At 44.4% G+C, this 20,138-nt stretch overlaps 1 protein-coding gene across 10 annotated transcripts in view; it reads right to left on the reverse strand.

The window, feature by feature from the left end:
* Positions 1-20,138, reverse strand: part of LOC138297861 (uncharacterized) — a 1,048,787-nt gene that overhangs the window by 593,987 nt on the left and 434,662 nt on the right. For 9 of the 10 annotated variants that reach the window (XR_011204470.1, XR_011204464.1, XM_069236838.1 and 6 more), the window contains one exon: positions 16,382-16,432. The exons of the other annotated variant lie outside the window; for it this stretch is intronic. Coding sequence is in view for 7 of the 9 variants with exons in the window: in XM_069236838.1 (XP_069092939.1) it covers positions 16,382-16,432 (51 nt within the window). In the remaining 2 variants the exon portion in view is untranslated. The remainder of the gene's footprint in view (positions 1-16,381; positions 16,433-20,138) is intronic. 10 annotated transcript variants of the gene reach the window in all.

Raw genomic sequence — 20,138 nt, forward strand, 5'->3', positions numbered from 1 at the left:
CCTGTGCATTTTTCAAAATTAGACACCTCGGGGAATCCAAGATGGGGTGACTTGTGTGGCTCTGACTAGGTTCTGTTACCCAGAATCCTTTGCAAACCTCACAATTTGGCCAGATAAACACTTTTTCCTCTCATTTCGGTGACGGAAAGTTCTGGAATCAGAGAGGAGCCACAAATTCCCTTCCACCTAGCGTTTCCCCAAGCCTCACGATAAAAATGGTACCTCACTTGTGGGGGTAGGCCTAATGCCAGTGACAGGAAATGCCCCAAAACACCATATGGACACAGTACATTTTCACAAAGAAAACAGAGCTGTTTTTTGCAAAGTGCTTACCTGTGGATTTTGGCCTCTAGCTCAGCCGGCATCTAGGAAAACCTAGCAAACCAGTGCATTTTTAAAAACTAAACACCTAGGGGAATCCAAGATGGGGTGAGTTGTGGGGCTCTCACCAGGTTCTGTTACCCAGAATCCTTTGCAAACCTCTAAAGTTGGCCAAAAAAAACACTTTTTCCTCTCATTTCGGTGACATAAAGTTCTGGAATCAGAGTAGAGCCACAAATTGCCTTCCACCCAGCGTTCCGCAAAGTCTCCTGACAAAAATGGTACCTCACTTGTTGGGGTAGGCCTAGCTCCCGCAACAGGAAATGCCCCAAAACACAACGTGGAACCATCACATTTTCACATAGAAAAAAGAGCTCTTTTTTTAAAAGTGTCTAGCCTTGGATTTTGGCATCTAGCTCAGCCGGCTCCTAAGGAAACCTAGCAAACCTGTGCATTTTTGAAAACTAGACACCTAGGGGAATCCAAGATAGGGTGATGTGTGGGGCTCTAACCAGGTTCTGTTACCCAAAATCCTTTACAAACCTCAAAATTTGGCCCAAAAAACACTTTTTCCTCTCATTTCGATGACAGAAAGTTCTGGAATCAGAGAGGAGCCACAAATGTCCTTCCACCCAGTGTTTCCTCAAGTCTCCCGATAAAAATGGTACTTCACTTGTGGCAGTAGACCCAGTTCCCACGACAGGAAATGCCCCAAAACACAATGTGGACACAGCCCATTTTTTCACAAAGAAAACTGAGCTGTTTTTCGCAAAGTGCCTAGCTGTGGATTTTGCCCTCTAGCTCAGCCGGCACCTAGGGAAACCTAGCAAACCTGTGCAGTTATGAAAACTAGACACCTAGAGGAATCCAAGATGGGGTGACTTGTGGGGCTCTGACTAGGTTCTGTTACCCAGAATCCTTTGCAAATCTCACAATTTGGCCAAAAAAACACTTTTTCCTCTCATTTCTGTGACAGAAAGTTCTGGAATCAGAGAGGAGCCACACATTTCCTTCCACCAAGCATTCCCCCAAGTCTCCCAATAAAAATGGTACCTCACTTGTGGGGGTAGGCCTAGCGCCCGCCACAGGATATGCCCCAAAACACAACGTGGACACATCATATTTTCACAAAGAAAACAGAGCTCTTTTTTGCAAAGTGCCTAGCTGTGGATTTTGGCCTCTAGCTCAGCCGGCACCTGGGGAAACCTAGCAAACCTGAACAGTTTTAAAAACTAGACACCTAGAGGAATCCAAGATGGGGTGACTTGTGGGACTCTGACCAGGTTCTGTTACCTAGAATCCTTTGCAAACCTCACAATTTGGCCAGAAAAACACTTTTTCCTCTAATTTCGGTGACACAAAGTTCTGGAATCAGAGAGGAGACACAAATTTATTTCTACCCAGCGTTCCCCCAAGTCTGCAGATAAAAATGGTACCTCACTTGTGGGGGTTCGCCTAGCACCCGCAACAGTAAATGCCCCAAAACACAGTATGGACACAGTACATTTTCACAAAGAAAAGAGAGCTGTTTTTTGCAAAGTGGCTAGTTGTGGATTTTGGCCTCTAGCTCAGCTGGCACCTAGGAAAACCTAGAAACCCTGTTGATCTTACGGAACGTGGACGTAGCAGACTGGTGGTTACCGTATACTGATGTGTTGGAAACATACTTTAATATGACCGAGACAGAGTGACGCACTGAGTGAGACGGAGCGAGCGAGACGGAGCTGACGCGCTAACAATGGCGCAGCTGTAGACGTGGACGAGGGCATCTGCTGCCGTTGCGGCCATTGCTGTTGCCATGTAGGCTACTGAGAGAGGCAGGGTGAGCGCAGCTGTGTCAGTCACAGCAGCGGGTGAGTGCACCAGGGCCACACGGATGCGGCCCAGCCAGTTCTGGGTGCAGCTTGTGGGCCCTGTGTGCCCCCCTTACCCACCGCACCTCCCAACTGCACCTCGCTCCTCACCTACCTCCTCACTTACGAAATTTACGAACATTCAGCCCTTGGACACTCAGCCCACTGCTGTACGTCGTCGCGTGTACAACTTCACTTACTATTACCTAAGCAGAAGATGTAGTGCGGCTTGTGAATCCCCCAGGTGCCCCGCTCACCTGCCGCTGTAAGCCACTGTAATCCAGCAATCCTAAACATCAGGAAAAAGCAAATTGCGCTTCTCTTTCACCAATCCGGGCCAAGAGATAGCCACCATGAGAGCGTGGCGACTCAGGACTCTAGCAGAGGGCAAAGTCAAACCTTTAAAACCCCAAAGGAGGGCTCAAGGGAAGGGAAAGTGCTCAGCGAAGCACTCAGCGCCAAGTCCGCAAAGTAGCAGACAGGATCAGCTGGTAACGCCCCTCACTCCTTTCCATCTCTACTTCAAACAAACAGGACTCACTAACAAGGCAGACTTTTTGAGAGATCCAGCGGCGGCTTTCTTCTCAAATCCCGACACCGACGTGGGCCTTCCAACCCCACTGATTCCACAACCTCTGATCACGGGGCAGCTGGGGCCCGAGCTGTTAACAAACCCGACACAACAATTAGGGGTAGCCCTCCCCTGTCAGGAAACATCAAAGGACCAAGCTCCTATAGAGGTTAGTGATCCCCTGCTCCAAGGGCAACAAATCAACTTCAGTTACTTAAGTAGCCCAATAGCGCACAAAATTTTGCAAGCAAGTAGAATCGTGACTATGGCTCAGGTACATGTCCAGGAGCAGGACACTTCTCCAGGTGCTCATCTACAGGTTTTAACGGGCAACCCAAGTTACTCTGAGCTTCCAATCTCTACGGGTAATGCGACAGAGGTATATAATGACACTGGGTATGTGAAAACCCACCAACAATCGACCCCAATCCCACGGTCAAATTTCAACACCCGGGGAACAATGAGAGACTGGACATTGGTTCCGAAGTAATTAGAGGGTTGGAAGATTCCTGGTTACAGTCGCTCTCTATAACAAATAACAAAGACGTGGGAGAAGCGCTGGACTTAAAAACTTTTGATCTAGTGAATCCTAAGGACCAGCAGTCAAGCTATCCTCTGATGGTAGGAAGCATTAAAAACAGTATTACTACGCACCAACAAGAAAGAACTTTTAACTCTATTACTGAAATTTCTAGCGATATGTCCAAAACACAATCACTTGAGGAATTAATGGTAAAAAACAACTCGACTGCTTCACCTTCCAATAATATCCCGTCAGAATCCATTAACAGGGAAATTCTATTAAAAAATTCCACTCACGCAGGGTACCCTACTTGTGAAATAGGAGATCTAACGCGACTACACACCTCATTGCTGAATGCTCTACATACTTCAACAGCGGTTCTTAACATGCAATCAGATAAATTAGACTTGCAAATGGATCTAATGAAGGTAATGGCCACATGCATAGCTGGCATCAATCACAAACTGGACTCGCTGGCCATTCGTCCAACTGAACAAAATTGCAACCAACAGCATTTTCCTTGTAATTGTGGCCCAATATTAGATAAACTGTGTACATTACCACAAGTCTTAGTAGAGATTCTGCAGGAAGTTAAAGCAAGGAAAGCCTATGAGGCCATCTCCAGGAACCAAGATACATCTCAAAAGACACCAGTCTTTGGGGTAAGCAGCCGAGCAAAAAAAGATGCAAACATTTAGTGCATTAACCCAGTGGTCACAGACGGATCAGATAGATCTTCACAGTCGGAACAAACCGCATCTACCAATTTGGAGAGTATAATTGAACAGCCAGCTCCAGCACTGAAACCCCTAACAAAGAGACAAAAAAAGCGAGCAAGAAAGGCAAGGAAACAAACATGTGCCAAAGCTATTAATGACAATCTATATCCCATATTTTCAACGCTTCGGCAACCGCAAAATCGAGCTTTAGGTACCGCAAGCAGCATGCAAATCTCAAATAGCTTCAAAGCCATAAGGGAGGGGGTAGTCACCAGTCCAGAACAACAATTCACTGGAGAACATCTACCTACTGACTCGCCAATGTCGCTCAAATATAACATGCCACACCCAACATCCCAAGACCAATTGAACGGGCATGCATTGGCCACGAGGTTGGCAGCTCCTTGTCAGGGAGACCTAAGGGCAGGAAATTGCATCTACAAGGATAAATCTGAGATCCCTTTAGATGCCCAATTACCAGTGAAGATTCCACCAGAACCACCCTCCTATGCAGCTGTCGCACAAGCCACTTCCTCACTATCTACAATAACCCCTCCGGACAAGAACCAGGGCATCTTGTCGAGTCTAAAAACATCTTCCAGGCAAAGATCGTCCGCCCAGGTCAGTGCGGGGCAGGTTATAGTAATCCCCGCAGGCACAAAGAACAATACATTCACTCCTTTAGCAGACGACTCGCAGTCCAGACTCAATCCTCGCACCAGAGAAACACACCTGTCACTGACCCTAAATCTCAAATATCCTTCTAGGGAGGTCGCAACTACTCATCATGATGGACGAATAAAGACAAAAGTAACGATTCAAAATACTCAAATAGCCGCAACAGACCTTGAAAACAAAGCCTTTTTAAGCAAACAATCATGCACGCTCAAAAGGGCCCCAAGTAGAAACAAGTCGGAAGATGGTCAATGGAACAGGCCTATGCCACACAGAATTATAGAACATTTCCAATCTAGTCATGTTATTGAAAATTATAGGGAATCAAGGCAGGTCATTCTAACCCCAGATTATGACTCACGCGGCCAACAAGATAGCCTGAACAGGGGCAACATTCTGAGGCTTTTGTCAGAGCTTCCTTCAACTAAGAAAATTATGTCCCCAGATTTAATATCAATGAAATTCCTCTCCAACAGCACTCAGAATGACCGGGAGCAAACTCTGACTATGTGGAGAACAAGCGAAATTGCTGCTTTAATTATGGCAGTTAAGCAACAGTTTGAAAACTGGGGTATACGGCTATCACAACCAACCAACCCACGTTATCCTTTTCCCCTATTGTTAAATCTGAAAAATGAACCAATTAAAAAAACTGAATCACAGGCCCGCAAGCGCGGATGGGGCCCGGACGTCGGGGAAGTGGAACAGCTTCAATCCAAATGGCGGGAAAAGGACTCAAATACCTCTATTGACCCCCTAGTTGTAGGGAATGGAGTACAAGACGAATGGAGATGGATGGCACGTAACCTAAATTCAAGGAGAAGTAATTGACCCACCATACGTAATGCACCAGATACAGATCAAAGGCCGACCGTTACTATTATGTCCTAGAACATTGCGGGAGCAAAAGCAATTATTACAGAAGGATTTACAGCAATGTCCAGTTGCAATTACTCGATAATAGTGCTGCAAGAAACATGGCTGGTAGACCCGATAGAACTAGGAGGCTATTCTCTACACCACGTTGGAGCTGAAAAATCAAACAAATCAGGCAGGGCAAGCAGTGGTCTAGCCACATACATCTCTAGGGCACTTCAGGTCACAACAGAACAGCTGGCCTTCTCATCAACGGACTTACAGGCAATAAAAATCAATTTTAGTTTCAACCGTCACGCTCCACTAATTATCTTTAATGTCTACGCCCATCCGCGGAAACATCGCAACGTACTTCTCTTCGAGAAGTTACTACAAAAGGTAGAAGAGATACGGTGCGCTAATCCAGCATGGGACATCTTAGTAACAGGCGACTTTAATAGCAACCTGATATATACTCCAGAACCGGATGAGCAATTGGCAGCAGAAAACGCAATTTGGTCAGTGCTACCACAGTTAGCATCAATACAGATGAAACTGGATATAAGGGACAAGCAATTGGTCAAGGCCTTAGAACATCTGAGTATGAGGGTGCTAAAAGGCAGGGTGAAAGGTGATGTCCCACCCAGCTTTACTCATCATAGTGCAAAATCTGCAACTACAATTGACTATACTGCCGTCTCTCTTCCCCTACTGGCACATGTTAAAAAATTCAAAATCATACCTACTCTTCACAGTGACCATTCGCTTCAGCACATAGAATTGGCTTGGAACACTCTGTGTTTTCTTCCAGCCATAAATGAATTAGGTACAGTAACTTCTGTCAATCTAAACCGCTTGTTTTGGACGGAGTCCTCTTTACCACAGCTGTGCAAAAATATAAAAACCCTGCTTCAATCAACAGCATGCCAAGATCTCTCAGCTGGGGAAGTGTGGGCCAGCTTTCTACAGTTAGTACCATCACTTGGCTCGGCCAGGCGTCAAGCACCAAATCATAACCGGAGGCCACTAACTATGTCACCAAATATCTTAGAATTAAGAAAGGATCTGAGACGTAAACTCAGATCCACAAAAGATAAACCTCCTACAGAATCTTTATGTGCCCAAATAAAAACCCTTCGGAAAAATTATAAGAAACAGCTATGGCAAATACGAACCTAAAAAGAGGATGATTTCTGGATCAAATTACTCTTCAACTTAAGAAAGGCTAATAATAGAGAATTCTGGATGTTAGTGAATGAAATAGACCGAAAAGCAAGAGTAATAAACTGTACTTCAATTTCAGAAGATAAATGGGTGGATTACCTGTTAGACATCTTTTTTAAACCAACCCCTCCTGTAGAAAATCAGCAACTGAAGGCTTCGCTAAAACCTACAGACGTTCCTCAGAGTGATATGAGATTCAGTGCCAATAAAGTAGCCCAGGTGATCAGAAGAAGCCGTATGGACGGGGCTCCCGGCCCTAATGGTCTCCCCCAAGCCATATTTAAGGCGGATCTCGATTATCAGCCACTCTGTCAATATTATATGCTGAAGTCGAACGTAACAGTACCATTCCTGATAGTTAGAAAGGAGCCATCATTAATCCTATATACAAAGGAGGCAGCAGGGCAAACCCAGCTAGCTATAGGCTGATAGCTCTAATTGACAGTGAGGCCAAATACTTTGCCTCTTTAATCCTAGCAGACCTGCTCACCTGGTCTAATTTAAATAACTTGGTCCCTATGAATCAAACTGGTTTCCGGAAGGGCTACGGCACAGTGACCAACATTCTTGCGCTAGGAGATATAGCCAATCGAGCAAAGTGCTTAAAGAAAAATTTACACATATGTTTTGTGGATTTCAAAAGTGCATTTGATTGTGTGGACAGAGCAATTCTCTGGAACAAACTACAGAGTTGGGGTTTGCAAGAACGCATTTTGAGGTGTATAGAATTGCTGTATGACAAAACTTAGGTACGAATCAAGGTAGCAGACGGCTCAAAAGTTTCCAGGAGAATACCAACAAATATAGGATTAAAGCAAGGCTGCGTGTTGGCCCCGCACCTCTTCAACCTCTTCATGGCAGATCTCTCTGCAAAACTAGATGCAACCAACTCGCATTCTCCAAGGATGGGAAGTCTGGCTATAACACATCTATCGTATGCTGATGACATTGTTCTGTTAAGCCACACAAAAATAGGGTTGCAATGAATGGTTACTGCTTTGGGCGAATTTGCAAAGACAAACAAACTAGAGGTTAACAATTCAAAGACAAAAACAATGTCAATAGGCTGCTCTTTGAATCCTGCAAACAAAATAAAATTGAACGGTTTCACTCTCGATACGATCTGTAGCTACAAATATCTTGGACTTACAGTAGACAATAAGATCAATTTTGTGCCGCAAAATCAGTATATTCTACAGAAGTCCAAAGCCTTGGCGTTCGCTTTCTGCACTCTTGCTAAAAGATTAAAAGGCCCATCATATAAACCACTAATGTCGGTAATGTCGGCTAAATTCCTTCCAGTAATTACATACGGAAGCACAGCCCAATACGGGAAAGATGCTAGCCTTCTGGAAAGGCAGCAAATAAAAATCTATAAGCAAGTTTTCAATCTTCATCGCTCTGCTTCCCCTGCACAGATAAGGCTGGAATTTGGTCTAACACAACAGCAGCTCGACAGGAAGGCCCACACAATATAGATCTGGTACAAAATAAGTAAAAACACTGTCAGCCCGCTAGTAGCAGCACTATGGAGTTCAGTAAATGGCAATCCTAATTCAGTATACAACAGATACCTGAACAACTCCTTGCAAGAGACGAAAACAAAGTACCTATGGGAGTCCAACATGTTGTATTCCCTTTTGTGTCGAGCGATAAAAAAGGAAATAAGTATCCAATCTTTTCTAGATGATAAAGCTAAACTTGCGCAACGCTCACACGCCTGGCTGCTAATGCCCACTTATACTACCATGGCCCATCACAATACCTGGCCGAAACCTTCGCACTTCACATCAAGCATTGCTTCTTGACTCTGCGTTTGGGAGCATCTCCTGCTAGAGCGGATCAACCATCGTGGAAGAATAGAGGAGAGACTTCCTGGAGGCTATGCAAAGGCCCAAAAGAAGATATGGTTCACTTGATTTGTATTTGTCCAGCCTTAAAAGAAGCCCGCAGACAACTATTAAAACCGCTTTTTATGAGAAATGGGACTCGTTCCTGTCGGTCAGCGGTGATGTCAATGTTTGATCCTAATGATGCACAATCAATATGAAAATTTATCACATTCTTGACTGCACACACCAAAGACGTAAACCTGCCATCCGGGATGCATACTTAATCACGCACTTTTTTGCATCTTAGAACTAAGAAACTAATTTTAGATCCTCACATGGTTTCATGGCCAAGGAATTTACTGAATTTTAGAGATGTTTTATCTTTAAACATGTTGTATTATGAGATGATTGTTATGGTTTTTATTAACTAAACAATAAAGATTATTATTAGAAACCCTGTGCATTTTTCAAAACTAGAGACCTAGGGGAATCCAAGATGGGGTGACTCGTGGGGCTCTGACCAGGTTCTGTTATCCAGAATCCTTTGGAAACCTCAATATTTGGCCAAAAAACACCTTTTCCTCTCATTTCGGTGACAGAAAGCTCTGGAATCAGAGAGGAGCCACAAATTTCCTTCCACCCAGTGTTTCCCCAAGTCTCCCGATAAAAATGGTTCCTCACTTGTGGCAGTATGCGAAGCACCCGCAACAGGAAATGCCCCAAAACACAATGTGGACACAGCACATTTTCACAAAGAAAACAGAGCTGTTTTTTGCAAAGTGCCTAGCTGTGGATTTTGGCCTCTAGCTCAGCTGGCACCTAGGGAAACCTAGCAAACCTGTGCAGTTTTGGAAACTAGACACCAAGGGGAATCCAAGACGGGGTGACATGTGGGGCTCTGACGTGATTCTGTTACCCTGAATCGTTTGCAAACCTCACAATTTGGCCAAAAGAAACACTTTTTCCTCTCATTTCGGTGATAGAAAGTTCTGGAATCAGAGAGGAGCCACACATTCCCTTCCACCCAGCATTCCCCCAGGTCTCCTGATAAAAATGGTACCTCACTTGTGGGGGTAGGCCTAGCACCCGCGACAAGAAATGCCCCAAAACGCAACGTGGACACATCATATTTTCACAAAGAAAATAGAGCTGTTTTTTGCAAAGTGCCTAGCTGTGGATTTTGGCCTCTAGCTCAGCCGGCACCTAGGGAAACCTAGCAAACCTGCACAGTTTTAAAAACTAGACACCTAGGGGAATCCATGATGGAGTGACATGTGGGACTCTGACCAAGTTCTGTTACCCAGAATCCTTTGCAAACCTCAAATTTGGCCAAAAAAACACTTTCTTCTCTCATTTCGGTGACAGAAAGTTCTGGAATCACAGAGGAGCCACAAATTTCCTTCCTCCCAGCGTTACCCAAGTCTCCCGATAAAAATGGTTCCTCACTTGTGGTGGTAGGCGCAGCGCCCGCGACAGGAAATGCCCCAAAACACAATGTGGACACAGCACATTTTCACAAAGAAAACAGAGCTGCTTTTGCAAAGTGCCTAGCTGTGGATTTTGGCCTCTAGCTCAGCTGGCACCTAGGGAAACCTAGCAAACCGGTGCAGTTTTGAAAACTAGACACCTAGGGGAATCCAAGATGGGGTGATTTGTGAGGCTCTGATCAGGTTCTGTTACCTAAAATTATTTGCAAACCTGACAATTTGGCCAAAAAAACACCTTTTCCTCTCATTTCGGTGACAGAAAGTTCAGGATTTAGAGAGGAGCCACAAATTTATTTCCACCCAGCGTTCCTCCAAGTCTCCCAATAAGAATGGTACCTCACTTGTGGGGGTAGGCCTAGCGCCCGCAACAGAAAATGTCCCAAAACACAGTATGGACACAGTACATTTTCACAAAGAAAAGAGAGCTGTTTTTTGCAAAGTGCCTAGCTGTGGATTTTGGCCTCTAGCTCAGCCGGCACCTAGGGAAACCAAGAAACCCTGTGCAGTTTTCAAAACTAGAGACCTAGGGGAATCCAAGATGGGGTGACTTGTGGGGCTCTGACCAGGTTCTGTTATCCAGAATCCTTTGGAAACCTCAATATTTGGCCAAAAAAAACCCTTTCCTCTCATTTCGGTGACAGAAAGCTCTGGAATCAGAGAGGAGCCACAAATTTCCTTCCACCTAGCATTCCCCAAAGTCTCCCGATAAAAATAGTACCTCACTTGTGGGGTAGGCCTAGCGCCCGCGCCAGGAAATGACCCAAAACACATCGTGGACACATCACATTTTAACAAAGAAAACAGAGCTGTTTTTTGCAAAGTGCCTAGCTGTGGATTTTGGCCTCTAGCTCAGCCGGCACCTAAGGAAACCTAGCAAACCTGTGTATTTTAGAAAACTAGACACCTAGGGGAATCCAAGATAGGGTGACTTGTGGGGCTCTGACCAGGTTCTGTTACCCAGAATCCTTTGCAAATCTCACAATTTGGCCACAAAAAAACACCTTTTCCTCTCATATCGGTGACATAAAGATCTGGAATCAGAGAGGAGCCACACATTTCCTTCCACCCATCGTTCCCCAAAGTCTCCCAATAAAAATAGCACCTCACTTGTGGGGGTAGGCCTAGCTCCCACAAGAAGAAATGCCCCAAAACACAACGTGGACAACCCACATTTTCACAAAGAAAAAAGAGCAGTTTTTTTTAAAAAGTGCCTAGCTGTAGATTTTGGCCTCTAGCTCAGCCAGCACCTAAGGAAACCTAGCAAACCTGTGCATTTTAAAAAACTAGACACCTAGGGGAATAAAAGATGGGGTGACTTGTGGGGCTCTAACCAATTTCTGTTACCCAGAATCCTTTACAAACTTCAAATATTGCCAAAAAAACACTTTTTCCTCTCATTTCGGTGAGAGAAAGTTCTGGAATCAGAGAGGAGCCACAAATTTCCTTCCACCCAGTGTTTCCCCAAGTCTCCCGATAAAAATGGTTCCTCACTTGTGGCGGTAGGCCCAGCGCCCGCGACAGGAAATGCCCCAAAACACAATGTGGACACAGTACATTTTCACAAAGAAAACAGAGCTGTTTTTTACAAAGTGCCTAGCTGTGGATTTTGGCCTCTAGCTCAGCTGGCACCTAGGGAAACCTAGCAAACCTGTGCAGTTTTGACAACTAGACACCTAATGGAATCCAAGACAGGGTGACATGTGGGGCTCTGACCAGATTTTGTCACTCAGAATCCTTTGCAAACCTCACAATCTGGCCAAAAGAATCACTTTTTCCTCTCATTTCGGTGAAAGAAAGTTCTGGAATCAGAGAGGAGCCACACATTCCCTTCCACCCAGCTTTCACCCAATTCTCCTGATAAAAATGGTACCTCACTTGTGGGGGTAGGCCTAGCCCCCGCGACAAGGAATGCCCCAAAACACAACGTGGACACATCATATTTTCACAAAGAAAGCACAGCTCTTTTTTGCAAAGTGCCTAGCTGTGGTTTTTGGCCTCTAGCTCAGCCGGCACCTAGGGAAACCTAGCAAACCTGCACAGTTTTAAAAACTAGACACCTAGGAAAATCCAAGATGGGGTGACTTGTGGGGCTCTGACCAGGTTCTGTTACCTAGAATCCTTTGCAAACCTGACAATTCGGCCAAAAAAACACCTTTTCCTCTCATTTCGGTGACAGAAAGTTCAGGATTTAGAGAGGAGCCACCAATTTCTTTCTACCCAGCGTTCCCCCCAGTCTCCCAATAAGAATGGTACCTCACGTGTGGGGGTAGGCCCAGCGCCCGCAACAGAAAATGTCCCAAAACACAGTATGGACACAGTAAATTTTCAAGCTGTGTGTTTTGGCCTCTAGCTTAGCCGGCACCTAGGGAAACCTAGAAAACCTGTGCATTTTTCAAAACTAGAGACCTAGGGGAATCCAAGATGGGGTGACTTGTGGGGCTCTGACCAGGTTCTGTTATCCAGAATCCTTTGGTAACCTCAATATTTGGCCAAAAAACACCTTTTCCTCTCATTTCGGTGACAGAAAGCTCTGGAATCAGAGAGGAGCCGCACATTTTCTTCCACCCAGTATTCCCCCCCAAGTCTCCCGATAAAAATAGTACCTCACTTGTGGGGGTAGGCCTAGCGCCCGCAACAGGAAATGACCCAAAACACAACGTGGACACATCACATTTTCACAACGAAAATAGAGCTGTTTTTTGCAAAGTGCCTAGTTGTGGGTTTTGCCCTCTAGCTCAGCCGGCACCAAGGGGAACCTAGAAAACCTGTGCATTTTTCAAAATTAGACACTTTGGGGAATCCAAGATGGGGTGACTTGTGGGGCTCTGACCAGGTTCTGTTACCCCGAATCCTTTGCAAACCTCACAAATTGGCCAGAAAAACACTTTTTCCTCTCATTTCGCTGACAGAAAGTTCTGGAATCAGAGAGAAGCCACAAATTCCCTTCCACCTAGCGTTCCCCCAAGTCTCCTGATAAAAATGGTACCTCACTTGTGGGGGTAGGCCTAGCGCCAGTGTTAGGAAATGCCCCAAAACACAATATGGACACAGTACATTTTCACAAAGAAAACAGAGCTGTTTTTTGCAAAGTGCCTAGCTGTGGATTTTGGCCTCTAGCTCAGCCGGCACCTAGGAAAACCTAGAAAACCAGTGCATTTTTAAAAACTAAACACCTAGGGGAATCCAAGATGGGGTGACTTGTGGGGATCTCACCAGGTTCTGTTACCCAGAATCCTTTGCAAATCTCACAATTTGGCCAAAAAAACACTTTTTCCTCTCATTTCGGTGACAGAAAGTTCTGAAATCAGAGAGGAGCCACCTTTAAAACAATAACATTTTCCATAAAATGTGCTCTACTGTTGTTGATAAACAATGAGAAATGTTGTTCCCTATTGTATTCAATTACATGTGTTAACAATTTCATTTCATTTTACATTAATTGTAACATGAAACTGACTGAATAAGAGTAACTGATATTTCCAGAAGGTTGAAATTAAATTGTGCACAGTGCAGCACGGTATAACATAAATCAAATGTGCCATTGAAGTATTTCTTTGGTTAGCTTGACAAGGCCTGAATTTTCCTTAACGTGAAAAACATTTTTTTCTTTTTTCTGCTAATATGTAATTTTATTATATGTGTTCTTCTCACATAATGTTAATTTGGGAGTAGATGTGCTATTGTTTTATTCATAGAGTCTGTGAAAGCAACCTTGGAAAGGTACATGGAGAGATTGAGAGGAGAAGTGACTTACTACATGTTGCGCTGTACAGGAGAGCAAGGACAGCTACCTTCCCAAGACTGCATTAGAAAAGCGAGGAATTGTTGCAAAGTTTCACCGTGTGACGGGAGAAGGTGCAGCCTGAAGTAGTGTGACCGAAAAATGCATTTCCAGATAGATTTTTTACTTTAATTGGGATTTTCACTAATTGACTGTAGAGCAGATTCCCTTGTGTTTAAGAGGTACAGACCCTTGGCTTTACTCCTGATTCCCCATGCTTTACTGAGAGTGGTTTTGGCTTACACTTGATTGTTTTAAGAAGACTCTTGGCTGATATTTTGAAATGCTGACACCTTTGCTTTTTATTTGTTTTGTAACCTCAGAGGTTAGCTTTGTTTTGCCCCAGATGACATTCTTTAAATTCCTTTTTATCCTGGTTTTTGACTTCTGCCCTTCTGTTCTCTACTTGGATATCAACTCATTGATTAGGTTCTTTAGGAGAGTTCCTACTTGCCTATAGCTATTTTAGTTAGATGTCTTTAATTTACACTAATTCTGTTAAAGATTATGGGTGTGCTGGGAGCCCTGCTCTGCTGGTGGAGCTAACGGAGTTTTTGGAACTCCTCGCTCAGCTTGGAGCGTGGAGTTGTCCAAAAAACTCTGCTAGCCCCACAAGCAGAGCAGAGCTCACCCGGTGTGCACTGCAACCCAATGTTGGCTGCACAATGCAAGCGCAGACAGTCTGCGGTTGCGCTGTGCAGCCCATTACTGGGCTGCAGCATGCACTGGAGCAGAGGAGAGAGACAGCCGCTGAGAGGACTCGTCGCCATCCGATGATGAGAAGAGGAGGACCCCCAGGAAGACCCAGGTAAGTCCTCATCTCTTTTGTTGTTGTTTGTGCACACTGGTGCAAAAACAAGGACTTAAACTGCAGCTTTTGCTGCCTACAGCCCTGGCCTGAGTTCAGGCCAGGGCTGTAGGCAGTGAAAGCTGCTGTTTCAGGCCTCTTGTGCACCGGCCTGCTCCGTGTGCACTGCACCCGGCACAGGTCGGTGCACAAGAGGCCTGAAAAGGCAGCTTTTACTCCCTATGGCCTTCTTGAATGCGCCCATCTCGGAAGAGCGAAGCATTGTCGGGCCTGGCTGATCCAGGGGCACTGAACTCCAGAACTCTGCATCAAATTATTTTCTTAATGCTTTACATTGCAATTAGGGAGTTTCTTGTCTACCTTATGTTAGTTTGTTTGAATTGTTTTCACCTCCTTGGTGATTTTGTATTTTTACAGTATGTTTTTGAGACTTGTTTCCATGAACTTGAGTATTAATCTGTAATAAAACCCTTTACTTTGTTTCCGATTTGGGTTTTCACTGTGTAGTCAAATTGGATACACTGTTAATTAATGTTGATCGATTGTTTCCTGATTCCCTAGGTGTGCTGTATGCACGAATCACAAGGTTCATCGACCTCAAATTAGAGCACACAAATGTTCCACCACTAGCACTTACAACTTCAACGTATAGATTGCTTAAAAAACACCAATATGCTGATGATAATCAGCTCTACTTGAAAGTCCCCTCAACTTCAGACATTCAGGCTCATATTTAAACTTCTTTTGCACCGCATTTGCGTATTTTTTTACGCAAAATCGGCGCAAACTTCAAAATATAATTGTATTTTGGAAGTGTGCATTAATTTGGGCCTTAATGCCTCAGACACTACCTGCACCTTATCTAGACCTGGTGCCCAGTGCCTACCTGAACCCCAATCCCCAACCAAGAACAAATTCTTGGTGCTTGCTAAGAACAATAAGCTTGAAATGGTAGAAACCTGACTCAATGTCATGACCTTGAGCAGCTTTGAGCCATAAATTTCATGGAATTAAAAGTCAATTGAAAGTGAAACCGTTTCTTCCAGAAAGTGAATTAAGAACTGCCGCTAAAGCCCTTATTGTCTTGCATCAGGGTGATGATAACACTGTGCTTGATGGTCTCTCACACTCCACTTTGCTCCCCGTATGGGAATCCTACATGTCACATCACAGCTTATAAGGCCATGAAGACATATGATCACATCACCCCATCTTAACTGAACTCCATTAGCTCCTGTTGCCAGCTTCCACCATCTTCAAAACCAGTTGCATCATTTACAAAGCCATCATGCAAGCAGCACCGCTTATAATGCAGACTAATTGCCGCTCTGGCGGCTCTTACCACACCCAAAGCTAGTAAACAACCTCAATAGAGATTGAGAAGTGTAAAACATACATCACTAGGCAGCAGGCCTTTTCCATTTATGCACCCAAGATCAGGAACAACATCGCCATATCCATCAGGACCGCCCCAATGCAGCTGCAGCTTTTTAAACACACTACAGATTAGTGCAATAATAATACAGTTCTGCTCCTAGAACCCAGCTACCTCCCCTATCAGCTGTTCACTGTATGCTTGGTCTTGACCTTCTACAGTGTCCACTACCTTTTGGCAGCTTCTGCACTATAATATACCACATACATATCCATATGTATGTAGACACATACACGCATACACACACATATATATATACGGCATTATTGTTTCAAATATGTAAAAGTAGAGTCTTACCTGAGAGTCTGAAGACCACATATTACTCCCAGAACTTGGGGTTGAAAAGTTCTATGCAAGAAAAGAGGTTTTATAAAAAAAACAATCTAACCAGAGCCCTAACTCTTAAAACGCTAGTTGGAATGTGGATTAGTGACCACGGCATTGAAAAATAATATTAGTTTATTTATTTAGCATGTTAAGAAACTATCAAGTCACAATTTACCAATAAGATGTTAAACATGTCCATTTAATTGATAACAATTGACAATAACATTTGCAGATGTAAAAAGGCAACACAGAAATTGGAGCAATGTAATTCCTGTAACACAGGTTTGAGATAGCTGAGTTTTGAAAGTTTGAATAAATCATAAAAGAACAGAAAGTATATCATAGTTTGTGAGGAATGGTTGTCACCGAGACACATGTGAATTTCGTTAAGACTGGTTAGCAAATGATGAATGAATCCAACTCTGACCCTAGATAAAAAGGTTATGCTCATATACGGTCAGTATAAGATTAATATAAAACTATAAATCTATGTTACTAACAGCATAAATGGCCTGGAAGATCAATTGACAAATTCAGGCCCATATTTATACTTTTTTAGCACCCCTTTTGCGTCAAAAAATGACGCAAATGCTGCGCTAAAAAAAGTATAAATATGGGCCTCAGTTTCTTCTCTGCACAAGGATATATGTGAGAACAGTATTTTTCCACAATGTGCTCCTCCACTTTACAGACGTTGGAAAGATAGTCAAACTTCTGGGTCTACAATTTCATAGCTGGCATTTGTTTACATACCTAAGCCATGGAAATTCATCTATAATGCCGAAATATAAGTGGTTGCAGCTGATCTCGTACATTAATTTGGCTGCATTGTTAGATCAAATTAATATCCACAGGAGAAGGGGAACCACATGAATTAAATTCTCAGAGTAATACTGGCCGAAGTCCTCATGGTAAACACAATGAGACGCGTTGTGGTAATCCTACACATCCACTACAAAAACAATTTTCTTTGACTTGGAGTAATAATACTAGTTGTTTTTCATCACTATACTTATGAAACTGAATACAGGAAATGCGGCAACAGGATACTAAGTGAAAATAACGAGTGTTATTTTTAGGCGTCAATTTCATTATTGGGGTTATCACAACACTACCCCCATTCTCAACACTGGGTTTCCCTCATCGTTCCTCCATCAACAGCAGTTCCTTATCTGTCTTTCGATGCTGCACTGAAGGAGCTGTATTTCTGAAAGAGGTGGCAGTTATGAACTGCATAAAGACGGCCACTCTGGCTGTTTTACTTACTGTATTGCAATGAAAGTACCAGTATGTATCAATGAACTACACTGTTTATAGGTCTATGATTCCTGCAACATCATTTTTACAACACACCTAACCTGCAGTAGTTAGTGCTCATCTTTTGTTTTCCAATAATCTGGTAACCACATTAACATATGAGAATATTGGTAAAATAGTAGTATTAAAAAGGTGGCGAAGATTTCACTCTTAGAAAAGAAAACAGATTTCTCTTATTTCATAACTGTAACAGCTTGCAAATTTAATACGAACTGTAAGAACAGACACATAGGGGCTCATTACGAGTTTGGCTGTCTCAGGACCACCATGTTGGCAGTCATATCGCCAACAGGCTGGCGGAAAAGACAGCCAAATTATGATCATGGCGAGATTCTCAACAAAATACAGCCAAAGCACCGCCGGCACCACCACTGAGGTCAGACCGCAACGGACGACAGAAGGTACCTGCAGGCCCGTGGATACCCTGCTATACCGCAGGACAGATTAGGAGGCAGCACACTGCCAGTGTTTCCACAGTGGTCGCTCCAACACGAAAACCCAGGCAGAAAGAAACAGCATAAAAGGAGATACTCACATTCAGGAAGCCATCCGTGACCGAAGCTGCCCTGGAACCAGAACTACACGTCATCCCGCTGCTCCTGCTCGCACAAAGACAACTGAATCTTCACCGATGAGAACAACAGCAATAGTAAGTAGACACACTTACCTGTAACTGTTGTATATTGTCAGTGTATGTACACACGCACACAATACACCATCAGGAATGGGGTGCGAGGGCGACAATCACACTCTTACACACTGACATGCACACTCAAATACAGCCAAACACACACTCAGACGTACACAGTACACACACTGTGGCACACACACACATACGCATAGAAACACAACACAGGCCCAGTCACACACAATACCACACAACACCACAACACATCACAACAACACCACCACCATACCATCGTCAATACATTGGCAAGCACTCACTATATAGACAATCCAAGGACACAGTACACATACAATAAAACCTACAACCGACAGGCAACAAACACACACAACCATACAACTGATCAATCGACAAACACATCGCTCACAGCACATCATCACTTTCATACCATACACTAAACATGCACACTGTCAAAACACACCAAGCCGCACAACACAACAAACACATGTAAACACAAACATCTCTCAATAGCATGACAACAAAATGTGTCGGACAGACACATGCCCATTACACAACACACGCACTATCATTGTGGGACCAAAGCAATACAGGCAGCACAAGCACCACACACAAAAACTGACACACAACCAATGTCAGCAAGGAACAACTCCATACTAGGAGAAGAAAAGCATGACAAAGATGTAACCACTAAACCAACAACCGGTTGGTGGTAAATATATTATCAATTGAGAATTTATTAAGAATTTGGAAAATAAAGGCAATAGACCAGTCCTGTTTTTACAGTTTTAAATGCACACAGTGCACATATGTGTGCCCCGAATTTGACTTCTGACTGCCATGTAGCCTCCACAGGTAGAGGCATCAAGGGGGCAAGCAGGCAGGCACCTTAGGGACTACTGGGGGGAAGGTTGAGGGGGCGGTTGGGCTTAGGTTTGGGAGGGGGCCTTTGGGATGTGGCTTGGGAGGGCGTTTAGGTTTAGGCTTAGGGGAGGGTTGGCTTTTTTTGGGAGGGGTAGACTTCTTGGCAGGGGGAGGAGCATGGGTACTTACAAGGGGGCAGGGGAGGCCTTGAAGGTGAAAGGGATGGACTCAGGTAGGGAAGCATAACGTTTAGGGGTCTCACGGGGGAGAAGAATAGGGGAAAGGGAAAACTCCAAAAGGAAGGCTTTTTTTGACACACTGGGACGGTCATAGCAAAAGGGTTTGGGTGTGTCAGGTGTGCTGTCTGTGATGCTGGTGGTGTCAAGGCAGGTTGCGACTGTTGCTGTGTGTGCATCTGAATGTTGCTTGTGTGCATCCTGGTGGTGTGTTTTGTGGTTCTTATGTCTGTCTGAGCTACCCTTGAATGTTGAGGTGGATGCATGCCTGTCTGCGTGCTTTAGCTGGCTCTGTGAAGAGGGGTTTGGGATTGGGAAGAGGAAGGTGGAGGGGGGACAGTAGACAAAGGGTGACTGGCCAGCCAGTGCACCGTGAATGCCCTCCAGGAACGCATTACTCTGTTGCATTTGAGTTGCCAGTCACTGGATGGCATTCACAATGGTCGACTGACCCACAGAGATGGACCTCAGGAGGTCAATAGCCTCCTCACTGAGGGCAGTAGGGCTAACGGGGGCTGAGGCAGATGTGCCTGCAGCAAAGGAGACGCTCATCCTCTTGGGTGAATGGGTATGGTCAACTGGGCGGGGAGTTACAGGGAGGGCAGTGGTAGTAAGGGGTTGGCAGACAGAGATGGTGCTGGGGTGGTCCCAGATGGGTCCGCCACTG

The sequence above is a fragment of the Pleurodeles waltl genome, chromosome 1_2 (genome assembly GCF_031143425.1).
Source record: "Pleurodeles waltl isolate 20211129_DDA chromosome 1_2, aPleWal1.hap1.20221129, whole genome shotgun sequence".
NCBI lineage: Eukaryota > Metazoa > Chordata > Amphibia > Caudata > Salamandridae > Pleurodeles > Pleurodeles waltl.